The sequence below is a fragment of the Felis catus genome, chromosome E2, assembly GCF_018350175.1.
Source record: "Felis catus isolate Fca126 chromosome E2, F.catus_Fca126_mat1.0, whole genome shotgun sequence".
Classification (NCBI taxonomy): domain Eukaryota; kingdom Metazoa; phylum Chordata; class Mammalia; order Carnivora; family Felidae; genus Felis; species Felis catus.
Genome location: NC_058382.1, coordinates 59,585,320 through 59,603,007, shown reverse-complemented (window position 1 = coordinate 59,603,007; position 17,688 = coordinate 59,585,320). Strand labels below are relative to the sequence as shown.

Sequence of the window (17,688 nt, the reverse complement as noted above, 5' to 3'; positions counted from 1 at the left end):
CTTATCCAGGGTCCCGAAGTGTCGAATCTGCTCCTGTCAAAGCCAGCTTCGGTCTTCATATACATGGTGCGGGAACTGTCTTTGTGAACTTGCTCTGAGAGCCTTACCCAGGAGGGAATCGCTTAGCTTCTGGAATGGGTGCTGGAAGAAAATGGATGCTGGTTCCTGGTGTCGATGGTAGAGTCTGCAGCCGTGATTCAGAAGGGAGGAGGTCTGAGTTAGGAGGCTGGCAGACATTGCCCTTAGTCAGAAACAAAACAGACGCGGCAAAGGTCAAGGAAACACCAGGTGTGCACCAGGCAAGGGAGAGATCTGACTTGAGCACAGGGGTTCCCTAAACGGTCTCCCCAAGGCCCTCCAGCCCCGGCCCTGGCTCTCCCACCTCCGTGCTCCCTTGATCTGTGGTGGTCGAGAGAGGAGGGTCCCGAGCTTGCCCACCATCAGGAGTTTCTGGTGTGACTCCTTTGGTTGAAGGAAGATAGGTCACCCCTGGCAGATGCTGTGGCCTCCTGAGGTTCTGGGGGCCGAGTGTGTAACAGGAAATGTCCGTGGCCAGTGCGGGAGAGGGTGTTGTCATGAAAAGTGTTCATACCCTCGTGGGAGCAGAACCATCTTTACCCTTTCCCTGCTGTGTCTGTTCAGGTATAAACCCTCGCGTCAAGTCGGGACGTTTCATGAAAATTCTTCCCGATTACGAGCACATGGAGTACAGAGATGTTTACACCTGCCGTACGTACCTCCTGCTGCCTCTGGCTTTTGCGGGCAAGCACGGCCGAAAAGCTGCATGGAGAGGGACCTCTAACTCTGGGCACGAGGACTGCTTGGGTCTTAAGAGCGAGCTGCCCTCCTTGGCTTTTGCTGTTTTCTTGCTGTTCTCCGTGGCTTGACCACAGCCGAGGCCACACCTGAGCCGTGGCCCGTGTCAGCTGCACACACGGGCTGGGATTCTGCAGCAGCTTTGGGGTTTTTGGGTTGTAGCAGCAAGACCACTCTGTTGATGCACGTTTTCATATTTGTTGTTTATTGAGGCTGAAGAGAGAGGACAGGGTAGAAGCCTTGAAACACTTCTGTTCCAAAATTAAACGTAAATGGTTTGCTCCGAGACTTCATTAGTCACGTTGTAATAGCTTGTGTGAATTTTTTTTTTTAATTTTTTTTTTAACGTTTATTCATTTTTGAGACAGAGAGAGACAGAGCATGAACAGGGGAGGGGCAGAGAGAGAGGGAGACACAGAATCTGAAACAGGCTCCAGGCTCGGAGCGGTCAGCATAGAGCCCGATGTGGGGCTCAAACTCACGGACCGCGAGATCATGACCTGAGCTGAAGTCAGACGCTTAACTGACTGAGCCACCCAGGCGCCCCTAGCTTGTGTGAATTAAAAAGAAATCCTACGATGTACCCATGCTGGACAGAAGTGTGTAGAAACAGTTGGTTAATTAGAATCTGATTCCTCTCTTGATTGGCATCACTTGAGTCTGGAAATTTCCATAAGCCCTGTTCCAGGTGATTAATGCCACCTCAGCTCTTCGTAAGGTTGAGCTGAGATGCAGGGTGAGTGTCTGTTGTCGAGAAGACATTAAACGTACCTGCTTGCGCTAAAAGGTGTCTTCACGTTCCTAGAAGCACAGGGCACCGCTCTGTCCTGTTACGCCCACCCTTCTGAGCCTCCGCGTGTCTGTGTCTCGTGCCTGGATCAGGCCCCCTCTGGAGTCTCGTGTCTAACAGACCCTATGGGAGCAGAGGGAGAAGTGTTGCTTCTGGGACTGCTCCTCATCCCGTCAGACTGGACGTGCAGCTGACACGTGCCCGCTGGTCCTGTGGCGCTTAGGGACCATCCTGGGTCTAGTTAATGTGCCTCAGGGTACGTGTGAGCTCGTGCTCAGCTCCTGTGACAAGGGGGCTTGTCAGGAGTACGTGTGAGCAGGCACGAGGAGCCGGGTGGGCCACCTGGGGGGTCCAGTGGGTCAAGTCTGAAGTCCAAAGGTGTGAGTTGTGTTCTCTGAACCCTCTTGCCCTCTTGGAAGGTTCCTCTAGAACAGTGTGCTGTGGAGTGACCCACCCTCCCGCTTAGTGGTCAGTGAGCAAAGGTAGAACGTTGAGCTGTGCTGACCCAAACCGCCTGTGCACAGGACCATAGAGCTTCATCATGTCATATGTCTGTCACGGATCCTTCCGGAATCACAGTCCATCTGGGGCTTATACCGTAGGGCTAGGATGGAATTCTGACCCACTGTGGGCAGTACCTAGAGTGTGTCCTTTTGTCCCCGTGGTGGGCAGGAGTGTTCTGTGACTGTTGGGATGTGTCACAGTCCATCTAGGCTTTTCACCCACAAGCTGTGCTCTCCCCTCACTCCCCCCCCCGCCCCAAGCTCGTAGCTGACAGCTTTGTAACAGGCCTGTTCTAATCAGACACCACCCACTGCTGTCCTCTCTAAGGTTTGGGTATTGTTTAAAAATACAGTGGGCATTATAGAAACCTTGGACGACCCAGAAAATACAATGACAACAACCACTTGTGAGTATTGGTTGCATTTTTCTGGGGACATACTCACACTGCGAGCACTCTTGTCTCCACGGTCTGTTAGAACATCAGGAAAGAAGTTCACGTGCGTGAAGAAAGGAAACCAGTTTCGACCCGAATTTGAGGCCTGTATGCCCAGGCCGTCGGTATTCCAGGGCTCCTGGTGCGTTCTTGTAGAGGGCAGCTCAGGATGCAACATTTTTGACGTTGGCCAGATCCTCTGGAAATGTCTGCGTGACGACTGGCTTGTGAGGACCTTGGGACCCGGCACTGTTTCTTTCTCTCTCACCAGTTTGCCCTGTTCCTGGAGCTCTTGGCACCCGGTGTTCCCTGCTCTCTTGAAGTCCTCTGGGCCAGGTTCTGCCGGGCCGGAAACGGTCAGCAGCCTCCGCGTAAGACGCTGTCCTGGGGAGGCGCACGTCAGCCCACCTCATGGTGCTGGGCGTCGAGGGCCTCTGTGGCCCCCACGAGCGGCTTGGGCCGTGTCGGTTGTGCTTGTTTGTCTGTCAGGCCGCATGTTATTGTCATCGCCTGAGACTCTTGGTGGTGGTCTGTGTCCGTGAGGCGTTGGCGGCATCGTGGGGGATGCATCGTTAACGACGTAGCTGACGCATGTCCCTATGTGTGAATTGATGGTGACCAGTGACCAGAGGACTCAGGGTTGTGAGGCGTCCGTCTGGAGTCCCAGCGATGCTCCACGGCTCTGGTAGGTACAGGGGCTCTGGCGGAGTGTCACGTACTCCTCCGGGACGAGGTGCACGAGTCGCTTTTAACCCTCGACGTAGATGACACGGTGTTTGGCCGCACAGGTGTACCTGATGGGAAGGTTCCTCCAGAGTCCCCTCTGCCTGGTGGAGCCAAGAACACGTGGGGTTCCCGAGGAGGGGGAGACCCTGGCAGTATAAAGACGGAAGGCGCTCCTAGAAAGGGCAGGGAGGCCCCGGCGGGAAGTGGGTCTGAGGGAGGGAGGCAGCCTGCCCGTCGCCCGGCCGGATTCTGAGAGCCTCGTCTCATTCTGCATGCTGAGTGCGTATCCTGCAGCTTCGCTCGGTTCCTTTATTCTGACGCGTTTTTGACGCAGCCTTTGGGGATTTCTATATGCTCTGCCGTGTCATCTGCAGACAGTGACATTTCTTCTTCTTTTTCAATTTGGACGCCTGCTCTTTCTTTTTCTTGCCCGACTGCTGCAGCCGGGACTTCCAGGACTGTGTCGAATACGGGCGGCGAGAGTGAGCGTCCCTGCCTTGTTGCTGATCTCAGGAAAAGCTCCCGGCTTTTCCCCACTGAGGATGATGCTAGCTGGGGGGTTCTTGTATGTGGCCTTTATCATGTCGAGCTGTGTTCACTTTATACCCATCTCGTTGAGAGGTTTTTGTTTTTTTTTAATCACCGGTACATGTTGAATTTTAACAGATGCTCTTTCTGCATTTATTGAGATGACACATGATTTCATTTAGTTAATGTGATCGTTACCACATTGATTTGTGGATGTTGAACCATCTCTGCCTCCCTGAAATAAATCCCACTTGATTGTGGTTAATGGTCCTTTTAATGTGTTGTTGAATGTGATTTGCTAGTATTTTGTTGAGGGTTTTTGCATCTTGGTTCATCACGGATGTTGGCCTGTGGTTTTCTCGTGGCCTCCTCCTCTAGATTTGGTATCAGGGTCATGCTGGCCTTGGAGGGGGGAATGAGTTTGGACGTGTCCCCTCCTCTGATTTTGTTTTAATAACCAGAAGCTACCAGCAAGTGGCAGTGGTTACATCAGTTGCGTTTATGCTAATCTTTTCACAAGTCTGAGTCTGAGGACCACCCACTGCCTGAAACCCCTGTTCTGCAGCAGCAGACGTGATGGTTCCAGAGCAGCTTTATGGCCTGGCTGGTGGAGGGCCATCGCGGCTGCACCCGGGACAGCCAGCTCCCAGCTCACGCTGTGCCGAGGAGAGCCGGATCTTTTGGGCCTCGTGTGCCAAGAGTTTCCCGCTGGGCCTGTTAAGTGGCCTTTCTGTTGGCGGATGAGAGTTAGCGGGCACGGACTAGCACGGGGCATTTTCCCGTTAGTGCTTAGCCGAGAGGTCCCTTCACCTCAGATTAGCTCGCTCATTTCCATTTCGGGGGGTGGGGTGTCTCAGAGCCGGGAATGTTTTCTGAACACAGCCTCACTGACCTCGGGGACCAGCGGTTGGAACAGCCTCTGAGCTGCCTCATTTGGCTGAATACCAGTGTTCTGACAGGCCTGAGTCCTGCCTCGTGGGGCTGGAGCAGCGGCGTTTCCTCCGTCATCCCGAATAGTGTAGTTCTCTCGTGTCGAGGCTCTCTACCCACGAACTGAGGCCGTGGCCTGGTGCTCGTGACAGTAAAGCACCCGAAGCGTCTAGAACAGTCCGCTGGACTCTCGGGTCTCACGCCCGCTGCTGGGGCCACGCCAGTCTCTGTAACCTGATCCCGCCCACCTCTCCTGACCAGTGGCCACCGGCTGTTTGGAAACCCTGGGGAGGGCTCTGTGAGCTGGGGGTCTTCCGGGTGAGAAGCCCCGAGGTCTGCTCAGTGCCCTGGGGCAGGACGTCTCGGCCCAGACCCTCCTTCTGCCCACACAGGGTCAGGGTGAGGGCCGCGTGGGAACGTGCGGGGAAGTGGGCGAGCCAGTGCCCGCTCCTTGTATGGCGGCCCTGGGCGTTAGTTAGAGGCTAACTCCGAACATGGCTCCCCTCCTGGGGGCACCCTGGGCTCATTGAGGCTTTCAGGTCACCTCTGCTAGACTCCGTTCTGGTGGCTCCACTTTTTTAAGCGCATAACATAAAACACAGACTTTACCTTTACGTTGTGAAATGGCTTGCCTGCTTAGAAGTTAGCGTGCTCGCAGTTGGGCTGAGGGTGTTGGTCTCGTCTCTCTCTTGGACCATCTTGGGGGCCATCCCAGGCCTGTGAGCCAGTGTTGTGTCAGCAGAAGCCACAAGGAGAACAATGATTTTTCTCACACGTGCAGAGCTTATATGAGGGTTCTGCCACTCCAGGCAGACAGCTGGGAGGCAGTGTTTTAATTTCAGAGAGCTGTAGCTGTCATTTTTTATTATTTATTTTTTTTAGAGAGAGAGAGTGTGTGTGTGTGGAAGGGGCAGAGGGAGGGAGAGAGAGAACCTCAAACAGGCCCCGTGCTCAGTGTGGAGCCTGATGTAGAGCTCGATCTCACCACCCTGATCATGACCTGAGCCGAAACAAGAATCCGACACTCAACCGACCGAGCCCCCCAAGTGCCTCCAGAGCTGCGGCTTTTAAAGGAAAAGAGGGAGGTCTCCTTTCAAAGTTGCTAAGAGTCTTGTGTGGTCTTTGAGTGGTCCAGGAGCTGTGTGGTCATAGACTGATTTGGAAAGAACAGACTGTTGCTTGCAGTCAAGTTGGGGACTAGGGGAGGGGGATAGGAGAGGAGAGGGTCATGCTGAATGGGCCCATTGACTTTATTCTCCCGTGTTTTATCATGAAAATTAAAAAGTCTACCAAAAGGATCATAGAGCAAACACCCGCTTGCCATCACCTGATTCTACAACCGTCTGTGACGCTTTATTATCTCACAGCTTTCCATCCACCCATCTCTCCGTCATCCTGCTCGATTGATGCACTTCAGAGTAAGTGGCAGATGCTGTCATATTTCACCCCTGAACCCTTGAGTATATACGTCAGTCTGCAGCTTGTTTGTTTATGGTTCCTGGTCCTGCTGATTATTGCTTGTGTGTTAAACACAAAACCTATCCGGGTGTGACCGTAAATTAGCCAGACCGACTTTACTGTGCATCTTGTAAACCGACTCAGAAGACTGCGCACGGGATGAATGGCAGGTGTCTGGGAGACAGTAAAGGCTCATTTAGAAACCTGTGTTAACAGGCTGGAACCTCGGGTGACAGCGGGTAGCTGCCCGCCAGCTGTCTGCATACTTCAAAGGCCTGGGCTGCTTCTGGCCTCACTTTCCTCCTCCCTGCACTCCAGACACAGTGGAGACCTGAGAGCTGCCAGCCCGTCTCCAGTCCCGCTGGCTCTGCTGGTTGGGTCTTGCTTCCCGCAGAATGATGCGATCGTGCCGTCCAGCCCATCCCTGCCTCCCCCTGTGCATCAGCCTGGGTTCTCCAGACAAACAGAGCCATTCCTTTATGTGAAGAAATTTGTTGTAAGGAATTGGGTCCCACAGTGAATGTAGGTTGAGAAGTCCCAAGGTCTGCCATCAGTGAGTCACCTGGGAGGCATGGTGGCCCTGGGACCAGCTCCCAGAGGAGCTGAGGGTGTAGTTGAAGTCTGAAATCTGGCAGGCTCGAGACCTTGGAGGAGCCCATGTTTCCTTTCATGTCCCAAGTTAGAAAGACTGATGTCCCAGTTCACGGGGTCAGGCAGGTGTCCCCTCCTTGGGGAAAAGCCTTTCTTTCCAGGCTGTCCACTGATTGGATGAGGCCCACCCAGTTGGGGACGGCGGTTGGTTTTACTCAGTGTGCGGATTTAAATGCTAACCTTGTCTGGAAACACCCTCTCAGATGCACCTGCTGTAAATGTGTTGTCGTGGGTCACACGTGGGCACCTGTTGCCCAGACAAGACAGCGTGCAGTTGACTCTGGTGGGAATTTTGGCCTAACTGCTTTATGGACACGTCTCGCGTACAGATGCCAGTGTCCCCTCTGTCGTGTCCCCAGGAGGGAGGTGTCCCAGTCTTTGACTCCCCCGCTGATGGGAGGCTCCCCACTTTACAGGGGTGCTCCCTCTGTGTCTTTCAAGGCAGCAGTCACCGGCACTGATCACTTAGAGGCTAGGTTTCAGAATGGTCCAGTTGTCTGTTTTGTTAAGGGTTCGAAAGACATTTCATTCTTAGAATTCTCTAGAAACCTTTGCAAAGATCTGCTTGGGTCCACATTTGCGCACGAGGCTCTGTTAGTTACCAGCATCAGGCGCTTCCTCCCGGGTGACCGTGAAGCACAGCCTGGCCGGCTCCGGCGTGACGGCTCTCTCTCTTCCCGCAGTGCTCCACCGCTACAGACACATCCTGGGGCTGTGGCAGCCGGACATCGGGCCCTACGGAGGACTGCTGAACGTGGTGGTGAGTCCGAGCCCGCGGTGCTGGGCCCTGGTGCGGGTGGGACTGAGGCCCTAGTGGTCTTCTCCCCGAGGCGCCGCCCGGTGGTCACAGGGAGCCCCCTTAGGTGACTTGCGATTTTGTAAATGACCAAAGGTTCTCACTGCGACCTTGGACTTCGTGGTGAGGAGCCACAGGGTGTCCTCCCTCCCTCATCCTGGTCCCTGCCTGCAGACATCTCGGCCGTTGTGTTCACGCCAGCAGGACACGCTAGTTTTGGGTTGTGCACTCACTTCTTGTCCTAAATCAGGGGCCCCTTGGAGCCGTAAACAGTCACCCTCTGACCCTGGCGGCCCCGTCTCTGTGCCCCGAGGCGTGCCCCAGCTGTGACTCGTCATGCGGACTTTTTATCGTTCCACTAACGCTCGCGAGTGCCTGTCCCACGAATAAGACGCAGTTCAGTGGCCAGGACGGCGGGCTGGGGTGCAGTGTCCTGGTGAGTCACCTGGGAGGCACGGTGGCCCTGGGACCAGGCGGGCCTGGTGCCGACTGGAAGCCTCAGCGGAGTCGGAAAGTGGGGTTCACCCACCATAGTAACACTGGGGTCAGGCCAGGGTCCTTGATGGATGGGAAAACCAGCGGTGGGCACTTTGGGGGAAACTGTATTTCCACAATCTGCGAGCCTCTCCCCACAAATCCTGTATTACTCGCTGTCTTAGCTTCCGGGGGCCAAATTACCAAACTACCACCAGTGGATTCTGTCACTCATCTGGAAGCCTGACGTCCTCAGTATTAACCAGGCTGAGACCAGGGTGTCGTGGGGTCGCCGCTCTCCCTCTGAAGGCTCTGGGGGAGGGTCCTCCCTGCCTCTTCCCAGCTGCGAGGCCCAGGTGTCCCTTGACTGTGGCTGCACCCCTGCAGCCTCTGCCCCCGACCCCACACGGCCTCTCCCCTCTGTGTGTCTCAGACCTAGTCTGCCTCCCTGTCTCGGGAATGCAGTGATTGCATTGAGGCCCCGGGTGAGCCCCAGCCATCTCTTGTTAAGATCTTCAACTTCACGTTTGTAAAATCCTCGTTTGGCAGTATAGGGTGGTGACGTTCATGGGTTCCGGGGACTTCTTTGGGGGCTACTGTTTAGCGGTCATGATTACAAGGAGGAAGAGGCCTTTACGGGGGGGAGATGTGGCCAACAGCACCCATCGCGGTGATCCCCGTTAGCTAACTGGCAGTGGGACTCTGACCTCAGGCCTCTCCTGGTTTCACTCGATGGACTTAGCCTCCCTTCTGTGGATCCTTGCCAAAAATACACAACCTGAATGTGATCGTGGGCACCCCTTCACACAGACCCTCCTGGGGGCCAGGCCCCAGAAGAACTGCCTTCTGCCTGCTGAGTGCCGGCTCACCGTAGGCAGGAAGGGATGATGAGCTGAGGCCTGTGCTCCTGGGGACAAAGGGGACCAGGGCCGGCAGAAGAGGACCAAAGGGGACAGCTTGCCCAGTGGGGGTGCGTGTAGGTGCTTGGTTGTGCCAGTAGCCTGATCCTGTCTCCTGAGAGCTTTTCCCCGCCAGACCGTAGTGTTTCTTGTTTCAGCCACCTAGACTTCCTGATTCTGTCTGTCCGCCCTTTTTCCGTCTCCTGCAGGCCGGTTCTTTTCCCTGTGGAGGCGGACACTGTCACTCAATACTGAGGAGCTGGGTGATTCTCTTCCCTCATACGTGGTCAGGCAGGTCAGGCGGTCGGGGGGTCTGCAGGTAGAGGCGTGCTTTAGCTCTGTGTCTAAGTCCCGGTGCTGGGGCACCCCTGACCGTGCCCCGGGGGTTCCTGGAGGCCCTCATCTCTGCTGCTTGCATCTGGGACATCTCAAGACCTGTCCGACCCGGGGGGTTGTCCAGCGTGTGCCCAGCCTGTCCTGGGCTCGGTGTTCAGCCAGAGCGCGGGCCCCTCGGCAGATCCCGGGGGTCTTTCTCCACACAGCTCCCTCCTTTCTGGGACTCTGACCCCCGTGCTCCAGCACGCCAGCCACCTCGAAGCCCAGTCTCTGTTTTCTCTGTTTGCCTGTGCCCCTCTCTGCTCTGGGGTCTGGCAGGTGCCTCTGGCAGGAATCCAGAGCGTGGCCAGGGGTTACAGCCCCTCGCTGCGTGTTGGCCGTGGTCGCATTTGTGTTCACAGCAGCCCCCGTTATTCCACCGTGGCAAGGATGCAAGTCTGGCTTTGTTTCCTGTGCTTCTGGTGAGGTTTTTCCCTCTTCCTTGTCTTGTAGAATACATGAGGAGGCAAAGTTACTTTAAAGTCTGTGACCTCCAGTTCACTTTACAGACTTTTTCCTCTGGATTTTCAGGCATGGCCTGGCGTTGCCCGCACCCATGGCCGTGGCTGCTGCTCTCCCCAGGAGGGTCCCTGGCCTCTGGCCTGGGTTCATAGCCAGCAGAACACTTGGCTCTGACCAGGTTGTCACCTGAGAGAGCCTAGGCACCTCCTCTCCAGGGCCTGTATTCCCAGCAGGGCACAGATACCGCTGAAGCTTCTCCTGGCTGGTTGGCCTCTCAGCAGCCACTTTCTGCTTGACTTCCCCATCTCCCAGCCTCACGGGTTAGGATCCGGAAGGTGCCTCAAGGGCAGAGCTATGCACACTTGGGGATCCTGCCCTAGAGCCGTGGCTTCCGTGGCAGCCTTGGGGGCTCCACCACCCCACCACCCTGCCACCCTCTGCCAGGAGTAGTCAGGGGCCTGAGACCCAGGGGTGGGAGGCCCTGCCCCCTTTGGCTCACCTGTCCCTTCTTTTCAGGCCCTTGGTCCTTGTCTTGGGGCCCCTGGTGTCTTCAGGCAGCATTCGAACTGCTGTGTGTGCAGACTTCCCAGCTGGTATCTGCAGGAGGGGCTGTTGTAAGCACCCTGGTCCTAAGCAGGAGGAAAGTCTTTTTATTTTTTTAAAAAAAATGTTTACTTATTTATTAAAAAAAATTTTTTTTTAGTGTTTATTTATTTGTGAGAGAGCCAGACAGACAGAGTGTGAGCGGGGGAGGGGCAGAGAAAGAGGGAGACACAGAATCTGAAGCAGGCTCCAGGCTCTGAGCTGTCCGCACAGAGTCCGACACAGGGCTCGAACTCGCGAACTGTGAAATCATGATCTGAGCTGAAGTCAGACACTTAATTTAACTAGGGCCACCCAGGCGCCCCTAAATGTTTATTTTTGAGAGAGAGGGAGAGACAGAACATGAATGGGGAAAGGCCAGAGGGAGAGGGAGACACAGAACCCGAAGTAGGCTCCAGGCTCCCAGCTGTCAGCACAGAGCCCGATGCGGGGCTCTAACTCACAGACCGTGAGATCATGACCTGAGCCAAAGTCGGACGCTCAGCCGACTGAGCCACCCAGGCGCCCCAGGAGAAAGTCTTGTAGCTTCATTTTTACGTGCTGCTCCGTCGCTTGCCTGTCCTGGTTTGAATAGTAGCTGCTCAGTTCTAGTGCTTTACAGGCATCTGTATTGTAGGATGCGGTGCTTTGCTGGGTCTCCAGCGTGGCTGTCCTCCCTCCTCGGGCTCGCCATGTGCTCTTAGCAGAAGCCCCAGGGCTGGGGGTGTGCACGTGCCTGACCCCTGTGTCACTGCCGCTGGTGCTCCAGTGTGAATGGAGTCTGGTGCCCTTTGGGGAGCGCCCGTGTTCTGATCTTGCTTCCCCCTCTGCTTGCACACGCTCTTGGTGAGTCCACGGGCCCCGCCACAAGCGCATGATAGTAACAGACGGCACATTGGGGCCCTGCGTAGCCTCGGCGTGGGCTCTTCAGAGCCTGGCTCAGCTGAGTCACCTGGGGGCCCCAAGAGCTCTGTCACTCTGTGGTTTGCTCACCAGGTGGGGGTTGGACAAGGATAAATATTGCTTCATATTCTTTACGATGCAGTGGAAACATCCATTAAGAAACATGCTTTATATTTATGTTCAACATCACTGGGGAAAGCCTTGCATTTAGAACGTTCCTTCCAGGACAAGCCAGTCTGCTCCCCAGCGTGGGCAGACTGCTTTCCTTTCTTTAGGCGGGGAGGGTGATAATTGTTTTTCTTCCTGGCAGTGAGTAATAGAGTAAAAAAGAAATTGCAGCTTCTGAAAGGAGGGGGTAATTAGGGGAGAATGGAGCCATGACAAAAGAGTGTTGGCTTGCCCTTGTCAGACCGGTTTGCCACAGGAGTGATGGGAGCGCCCCCAAGCTCCTTGCCCGGGACACCCCTCCCCCGCCCCAGTCCAGTCCCTGTCTGGCTGCCACCACTTTGCAGGCACCAAAGAGCCATGGCAGCGTGCACACCCACAGTTATCATGCGTGTTGCACAGCCACGGCATCTGTCTTCTCAGTTTGTTTCTGATTTTCAGGCATTTTATTTTTTTATTTTTCGCTTTTTAAAGTTTATTTTGAGAAAGAGTGCGTGTGCGTGAACGGGGGAGGGGCAGAGAGAGGGAGAGAGAGAATTCCAAGCAGGTTCTGTGCTGTCAGTGCAGAGCCTGATGGGGAGCTCGAACCCATGAACCGTGAGATCGTGACCTGAGCCGAAACCAAGAGTCGGACGCTTAACCGACTGAGCCACCTGGGTGCCCCAAGATTTCATTCTTTTTTTACGGCTGAGTAGTATTCCACTGTGTACCCACTACGTCTTTATCCATTCATCTGTTGACGGACAGTTAGACTGTTTCCATATCTTGGCTACTGTAGATAATGGTGCAGGTATGTGTTTATTTTCAGCCTCGTTGAGGTGTAATTGACAAAGTTGTGGGCTACGTGAGGAATACATCTTGGTGATATTTGTGTTCTTTGTGCAAGGATTCCTGCCATCTAGTGACGAGTACGTCCTCCACTTCCCATTTCTGTCCGTTCTTTTCTGAGTGAGAACACTTAAGTTCTACTCTTTTAGAAGACTCAGTCACCGTGTTTATGAAAAGTAACTACTTTTGAAACAACAAGCACTTGGTAGGTGGGCCATGTTCATCCTGGTGCGCTAGACTGTGTGTTCCCGGGCCCCAAGATTCTGGGCGGGGCTGTGGTGTGGGGACGAGGGTGGTCCTCGAGGGCAGTGTGGGGTGGAGACCTTCTGCCTCAGCCCCTCAGCCTAAATCTCACGTGGACTTGTGCCCTTCCTCCTCACCACAGGTGGACGGCTTGTTCATCATTGGCTGGATGTACCTGCCTCCCCACGACCCTCATGTGGACGACCCCATGCGATTCAAGCCCTTGTTCAGGGTCCACCTGATGGAGAGAAAGTCTGCCACGGTGGAGTGCATGTATGGCCACAGAGGGCCCCACAATGGCCACATCCAGGTGAGCGCCCGGGGCTCCCTTACATACAGTAGCCGAGTGCAGGCATGGGGCTGGGCTCCTCTGTCGCCCCCGGTCCCAGTGGCAGCGGGGGTGCGGTGTTGGCTGAGCTGGCCGTGGGGTTCCCAGCTGCAGGCCCGTGTGCACGCAGAGCAGCAGACAGGGGAGGAAGTGGGGGCTCAGCCCTGCCCCTGGGGTGTGTTCCCGACGTGATGGTGCTGTGATGTAGCCCCTCAGAGACTCACTCGCTGGGACCTGCCAGGGATTCTGTGTTCGGTCGTAACCGTCCTTTTTGCCATGATTCCTCACCGCTCCCAGGTTTCCTCTTTGAAAGAGTATCAACTTGGAATAAAACACTCTGCTCTCTGATAATGGTTTGGCGAACCGCCACCCCAGTGAGCCCGTGTGAAACAGCAGCCCCTTAGCTGTGCTGTGACGTGTCGCCTTGGAAAAGCCTCCCAGATGCACTGTCCTCTGAGGAGGAGGTGCGCGTCCAGGCAGCCCTGAGCTCCCTTCTTGGGACTGGCCACGATTCGGCGGCTCTTGGGCTTCCGTACGCGTGCAGGGGGTGTCCGTGCCGGAGAGGCTGATCGCGCTGCCCCGGCTGCCTGCCCGGCGTGCCGTGACTGACCTGTTCCCCTCTCCTTTGTCGTGAACCCTCAAGATTGTGAAGAAGGACGAGTTCTCCACCAAGTGCAACCAGACGGACCACCACAGGATGTCTGGCGGGAGGCAGGAGGTGAGCCTGAACCCCTCCGTTCGCGGGTTGACGTCGCCAGCGTGCCCCCTGTGAGAGGGTCGTCTCCCCTGCCCCGTCCGTCGGAAAGGGCACCGTGTGTGCGGGTACACGGCCACGGGCTTTCGTTACCCGCCACCCCTGAGAACAGGCGGAGCGAAGAGAAGTAGTTTTCTCTGAGCGGCTCCCCTTTGCCCCTTTGGCGAGAGAGTCCAGGTGCTGTTGGAGATTCTTCTCGCGTGTGCGTGCGTGGGGAGACCAGACGGCTTTTCTGGAGCCTCTGTGTTCTCCCGGCAGACGGGCCTCGTGGCTGACATTTCCACGTCATGGCCACACAGAGGGGAGGCCTGTCTCCGAGCTTCACTCGTGAGTTTCTTTGGACTTCCTTTTATATGCACAAGTAATTTCATATTGCCTTTGAGTTTCTGTGTTCTGAGGACCTAAGTCACACTGCCATTTCAAAACATCCTAAGGAAAACTTGAATTTTTAAAGTGTCGGATGCTCCCTGAACTGATGGTTATTGGTTGGGCCTGCATTTCTCGGTCAGGTTCTGAGTCCGGTCGCTTCCCTGTCAGCCAGAGAAGTGCAGGGAGATTGAACGTAAGCACACACGTACGCGTGTCTTCGTGTAAAGAGTGCACGCACACGCTCACTGGAATCCCTTGAAGGCGGAGGAGGTCCCTGTTTCCTCAAATATGTGGCACGTGATGGAAATGCTCTATTCTTTCACAACAGTGTCACCGACGATTGCACGTACGTCGCACGCACAACACGCAGGTGTTGCTGTAGTTCACGTTTCAGCAGAAGACGTCCGCGTGTTTCCCGAGAGTAGACACTCCTCAGTTGTCGAGACTGTAAAGGGACCGTGCGGTGTGTTTCTGGAGGGACATATGCCGGGGTCGGGAAAAGTTCTTGGCCGCCGCCTTCTGTGTGTGGGCTCGCCGATCGGGAAGTGGAATGTATAACTTCGATTGTGAAAGCAGTGACTCCAGTCCTTTGTGGGTGGAAACTAGGAACGAGTGCCTGTGAGGCAGGAGCACGGCCTTGCTGGTCTCCTGGCTCTGGGGTCCTTTTGCGTTTCCCGTACCGCGACCTCAGCCGAGGCTGAGGTGAGGGGCATGAGCAAGGGCTCCCCGTGGCTCCTCCTCTGAACGTTAGGAAACATCCTTGCTTCTTTTTCCGCTTGATGTTTCTAATTGACTCGTAGCAGCTTATCGTCTGGGGAAATGAATCGTTCAAGGTGTGAGTTGCAAGTCATTTCTTATTCATTATTTTGTCTTTTGGTTTGATTCATAGTGTGTTTTTCTCCAGGAGTTTTTTTTAACGTTTATGTGTTTTTAACTTTTATGTAGTCAGAGGCATCTCTCTCTCCCCTGCCCGGCCCATCCGAGAGGATGGGCAGACCGTCCCCCGTGCAGAGCAGAGGGCCGCGCCCTGTCCCCAGGCAGACGGTCCCCGGGCAGGGCAGAGCGGCGGGACCTCAAGGTCCCCAGTGAGCCAGCCTGGAGTTGCTGTGGTGGGAGAGCTTGCCGTCTGGCCCTGTGGTCACTTTGTCCACTTAGCTGCTCTGCTGTCTGCTGCTTGTCTCTGTCTCCCCTCAGCTGTGTGGGGATGGGGTTCTCCTGTGGATTTGTGTGTCAGCCGGTGACGTCTTCACTTTCTCGTTCAGTCTTTTGGATCCAGAGGATGGCTCCAGGCTCCAGGGAGAGAGGACAGGCCGTGGGGGGGACATCGCCATGTGTCCTGCTAGCTCTGAGCGCTGAGGCGAAGGGCTGAGCCCCGGACTCTGGCTGCCCTGTGCTCTAATGGCTGACGGTCATTTAAAAATCTGGGCCCTGGGGCGCTTGGGTAGCTCTGTCAGTTGAGCGTCGGCTTCGGCTCAGGTTATGATCTCACAGTTGGTGGGTTCGAGCCCCGCGTCGGGCTCTGTGCTGACAGCTTGGAGCGTGGAGCCTGCTTCGGATTCTGTGTCTTCCTCTCTCTCTGCCCCTCCCCTGCTTGTGCTGTCTCTGTCTCTCTCAAAAATATTAAATAAACATATGAAAAATAAAATTCTGGGCCCAGAGGGCACTTCCCAGGGGATTGAGAGCTCCTGGCGGCCAAGAGGGCTAGCAGGGGACCATGGCAGCAAGTGCAGTCTTCCCCGGGGACGGGGGAGTCCTCACGCCCCCAGGGGCCGGCCTGGCACCCTGCTCTCCTTCGTTCTCTGTGGCACCACAAGAGCCTGTGAGGGATGCCGGGCGGCTGGGCTCTCTGAGAAGTGCTGCCCCCGGGTGGCCCGTGGGTCTCTGGCTCATACGCTGCAGGTGCCCCGTGGGTCTCTGGCACATACACCGAGTCTTGCTCACCAGCCCTTCCGCTTCTCCCACCCAGCTCCAGGCCCGGGGTTTCTGCCCGCCGTGTGCACCTCTGAATGCCAAGTTCAGACGCGAGTCAGGCCGCGATGCCCTCAGCCTGCTCCTCATGGCATGCCCCGGGGGACCTGTGCGTGCTCCACAAACCGCAGCCCCTCTCCTGGGTTCTGTGAGCAGGGCAGGCTCCTGGGCCCACGCAGACTTGCCTCCTCTGGCCTCCGTCACTAGATGACAGCCAGGCCCAGCTGCCGTCTTCCCTGCTCACCCTCTGCCAGTCCAGCCCCCAGCCTGAGGTTTCTGGAAATCGGGGCTGCGAGGAGGAGCAGAGATGGGGAAGAGAGGAGGGAGGCAGGATGGGCAGGCCCCACCCCTGAGATGCTGTGGGTGTCCGTCATCCCTCCCGACCAGGCCTCGCTCCTGGCGCTCTGTCGTGTGGAGAGATTCTCGCGCTACATTCCTGAACGGGACGCAAGATGCTTTTGTTTTGCTTTTTTTTTTTTTTTTTTGTCTTTTGTACTTTTTCACCTGAGCATTGAAATGTCACCTTCTGATCATCAAATACGAATTCACTGGAGCCCCACGCAGGGTCAGCCCCTGTGCTTGTCCTGTGTTATCCCTTCATGTTCTCCAAATTGTTTTTTTATGTAATTACAATCTAACTCTATCTAATTTGGGTCTTTTTTTTTTTTTTTAAAGCTGTTTAGCTGTTCCAGAAATACTTCCCAGTCTCATTAGAATTGTTTACAAACTGCAGTTTGACCGCAGCATCCCATCTGTCACCTGAGGTCATTGACTCTATGAGAGTGATCCTCTCTCTTGCAGTCGGGCATGGGGTCTGTGCTCAGGTGTTTGTGTTTCCCCACTGCCCTCCTGACCACGTGCTCAAGTGACTTGCTCTCTGAGAGCCTCAGTCCTTACCTGTGAAATGGGGCCATGCAGTTACCCGCAGAACCCACATGAGTTGGAGGGCTGAGTAGGGCACAGCATGTGAAAGTCTTAGCACCAGGCCTGGCCACGGCCGCCTGGGAGAGACGCCAGGCTTCTTCCTGGAACTGAACTGCCTGAACTCTGTGCAAAAACCTTACCTGGTTTTTGGACCATACAGTTGTGGGATTGCCAGGTAAAAGGCCCTGAAGATGTTCCAGATTCTTGTTAGGTGTCGTCAGTTTGCTGGTTCACGTTCACAGCCCACCAGGGCGGGTGAGCCCCCTGCTTCCTGTGCTCCTCCCGGCCTTGACGGTGGCCCTGGTGGAAGCAAGGCCAGGGAGCACGTGGACTTTGGATGAGGTGTGATTCTGCCACCTACTCCTGGTGACATAGGAAGGGTTTCCGAAGGCCCACACCTCTGTAGGATGGGGAAGATGCTAGCACCTGTCTCCCGGGCTGCTGTGAAGATGAACACGATGGTTATATGGCGCCAGCACGTGGTGAGCAAGCTCTGGGAAACATTGTTCTTGTCTTCTGTGTTCCGGGCTCCTGTGTTTTCCTTGTGCATGCACCTCTCATGAGATAATTGCATAATAAACATATTTCAAAGGCCTTTGTTCTGAGTAATTGGGCCTGGTTGCTATTTCTAATGACTCTGACCTTTTCATGCAAAGTAAATAAGATTATGACTCCTCACAAGCCATCTTCCGTGGTATTTAGTTCAGGTCTGATTATTCACCATGGTAACATCAAAGTCCTTGCTCATTTATACTTCAATTCCATTTTTATCTGTTGCTTAT

The 17,688-nt window shown here is 55.2% G+C and overlaps 1 protein-coding gene across 4 annotated transcripts in view; it reads left to right on the top strand.

Annotated features, from left to right (window-relative positions):
• Positions 1-17,688, top strand: part of FBXO31 (F-box protein 31) — a 45,542-nt gene that overhangs the window by 15,120 nt on the left and 12,734 nt on the right. For 2 of the 4 annotated variants that reach the window (XM_045046861.1, XM_011290282.3), the window contains 3 exons: positions 7,520-7,596; positions 12,706-12,873; positions 13,535-13,609. In XM_045046861.1, the coding sequence (XP_044902796.1) occupies positions 7,520-7,596; positions 12,706-12,873; positions 13,535-13,609 (320 nt within the window). Of the gene's footprint in view, positions 1-642; positions 730-7,519; positions 7,597-12,292; positions 12,526-12,705; positions 12,874-13,534; positions 13,610-17,688 lie in introns of those variants that run through there. The other 2 variants (XM_011290281.3, XM_045046862.1) reach the window with 2 other exon arrangements.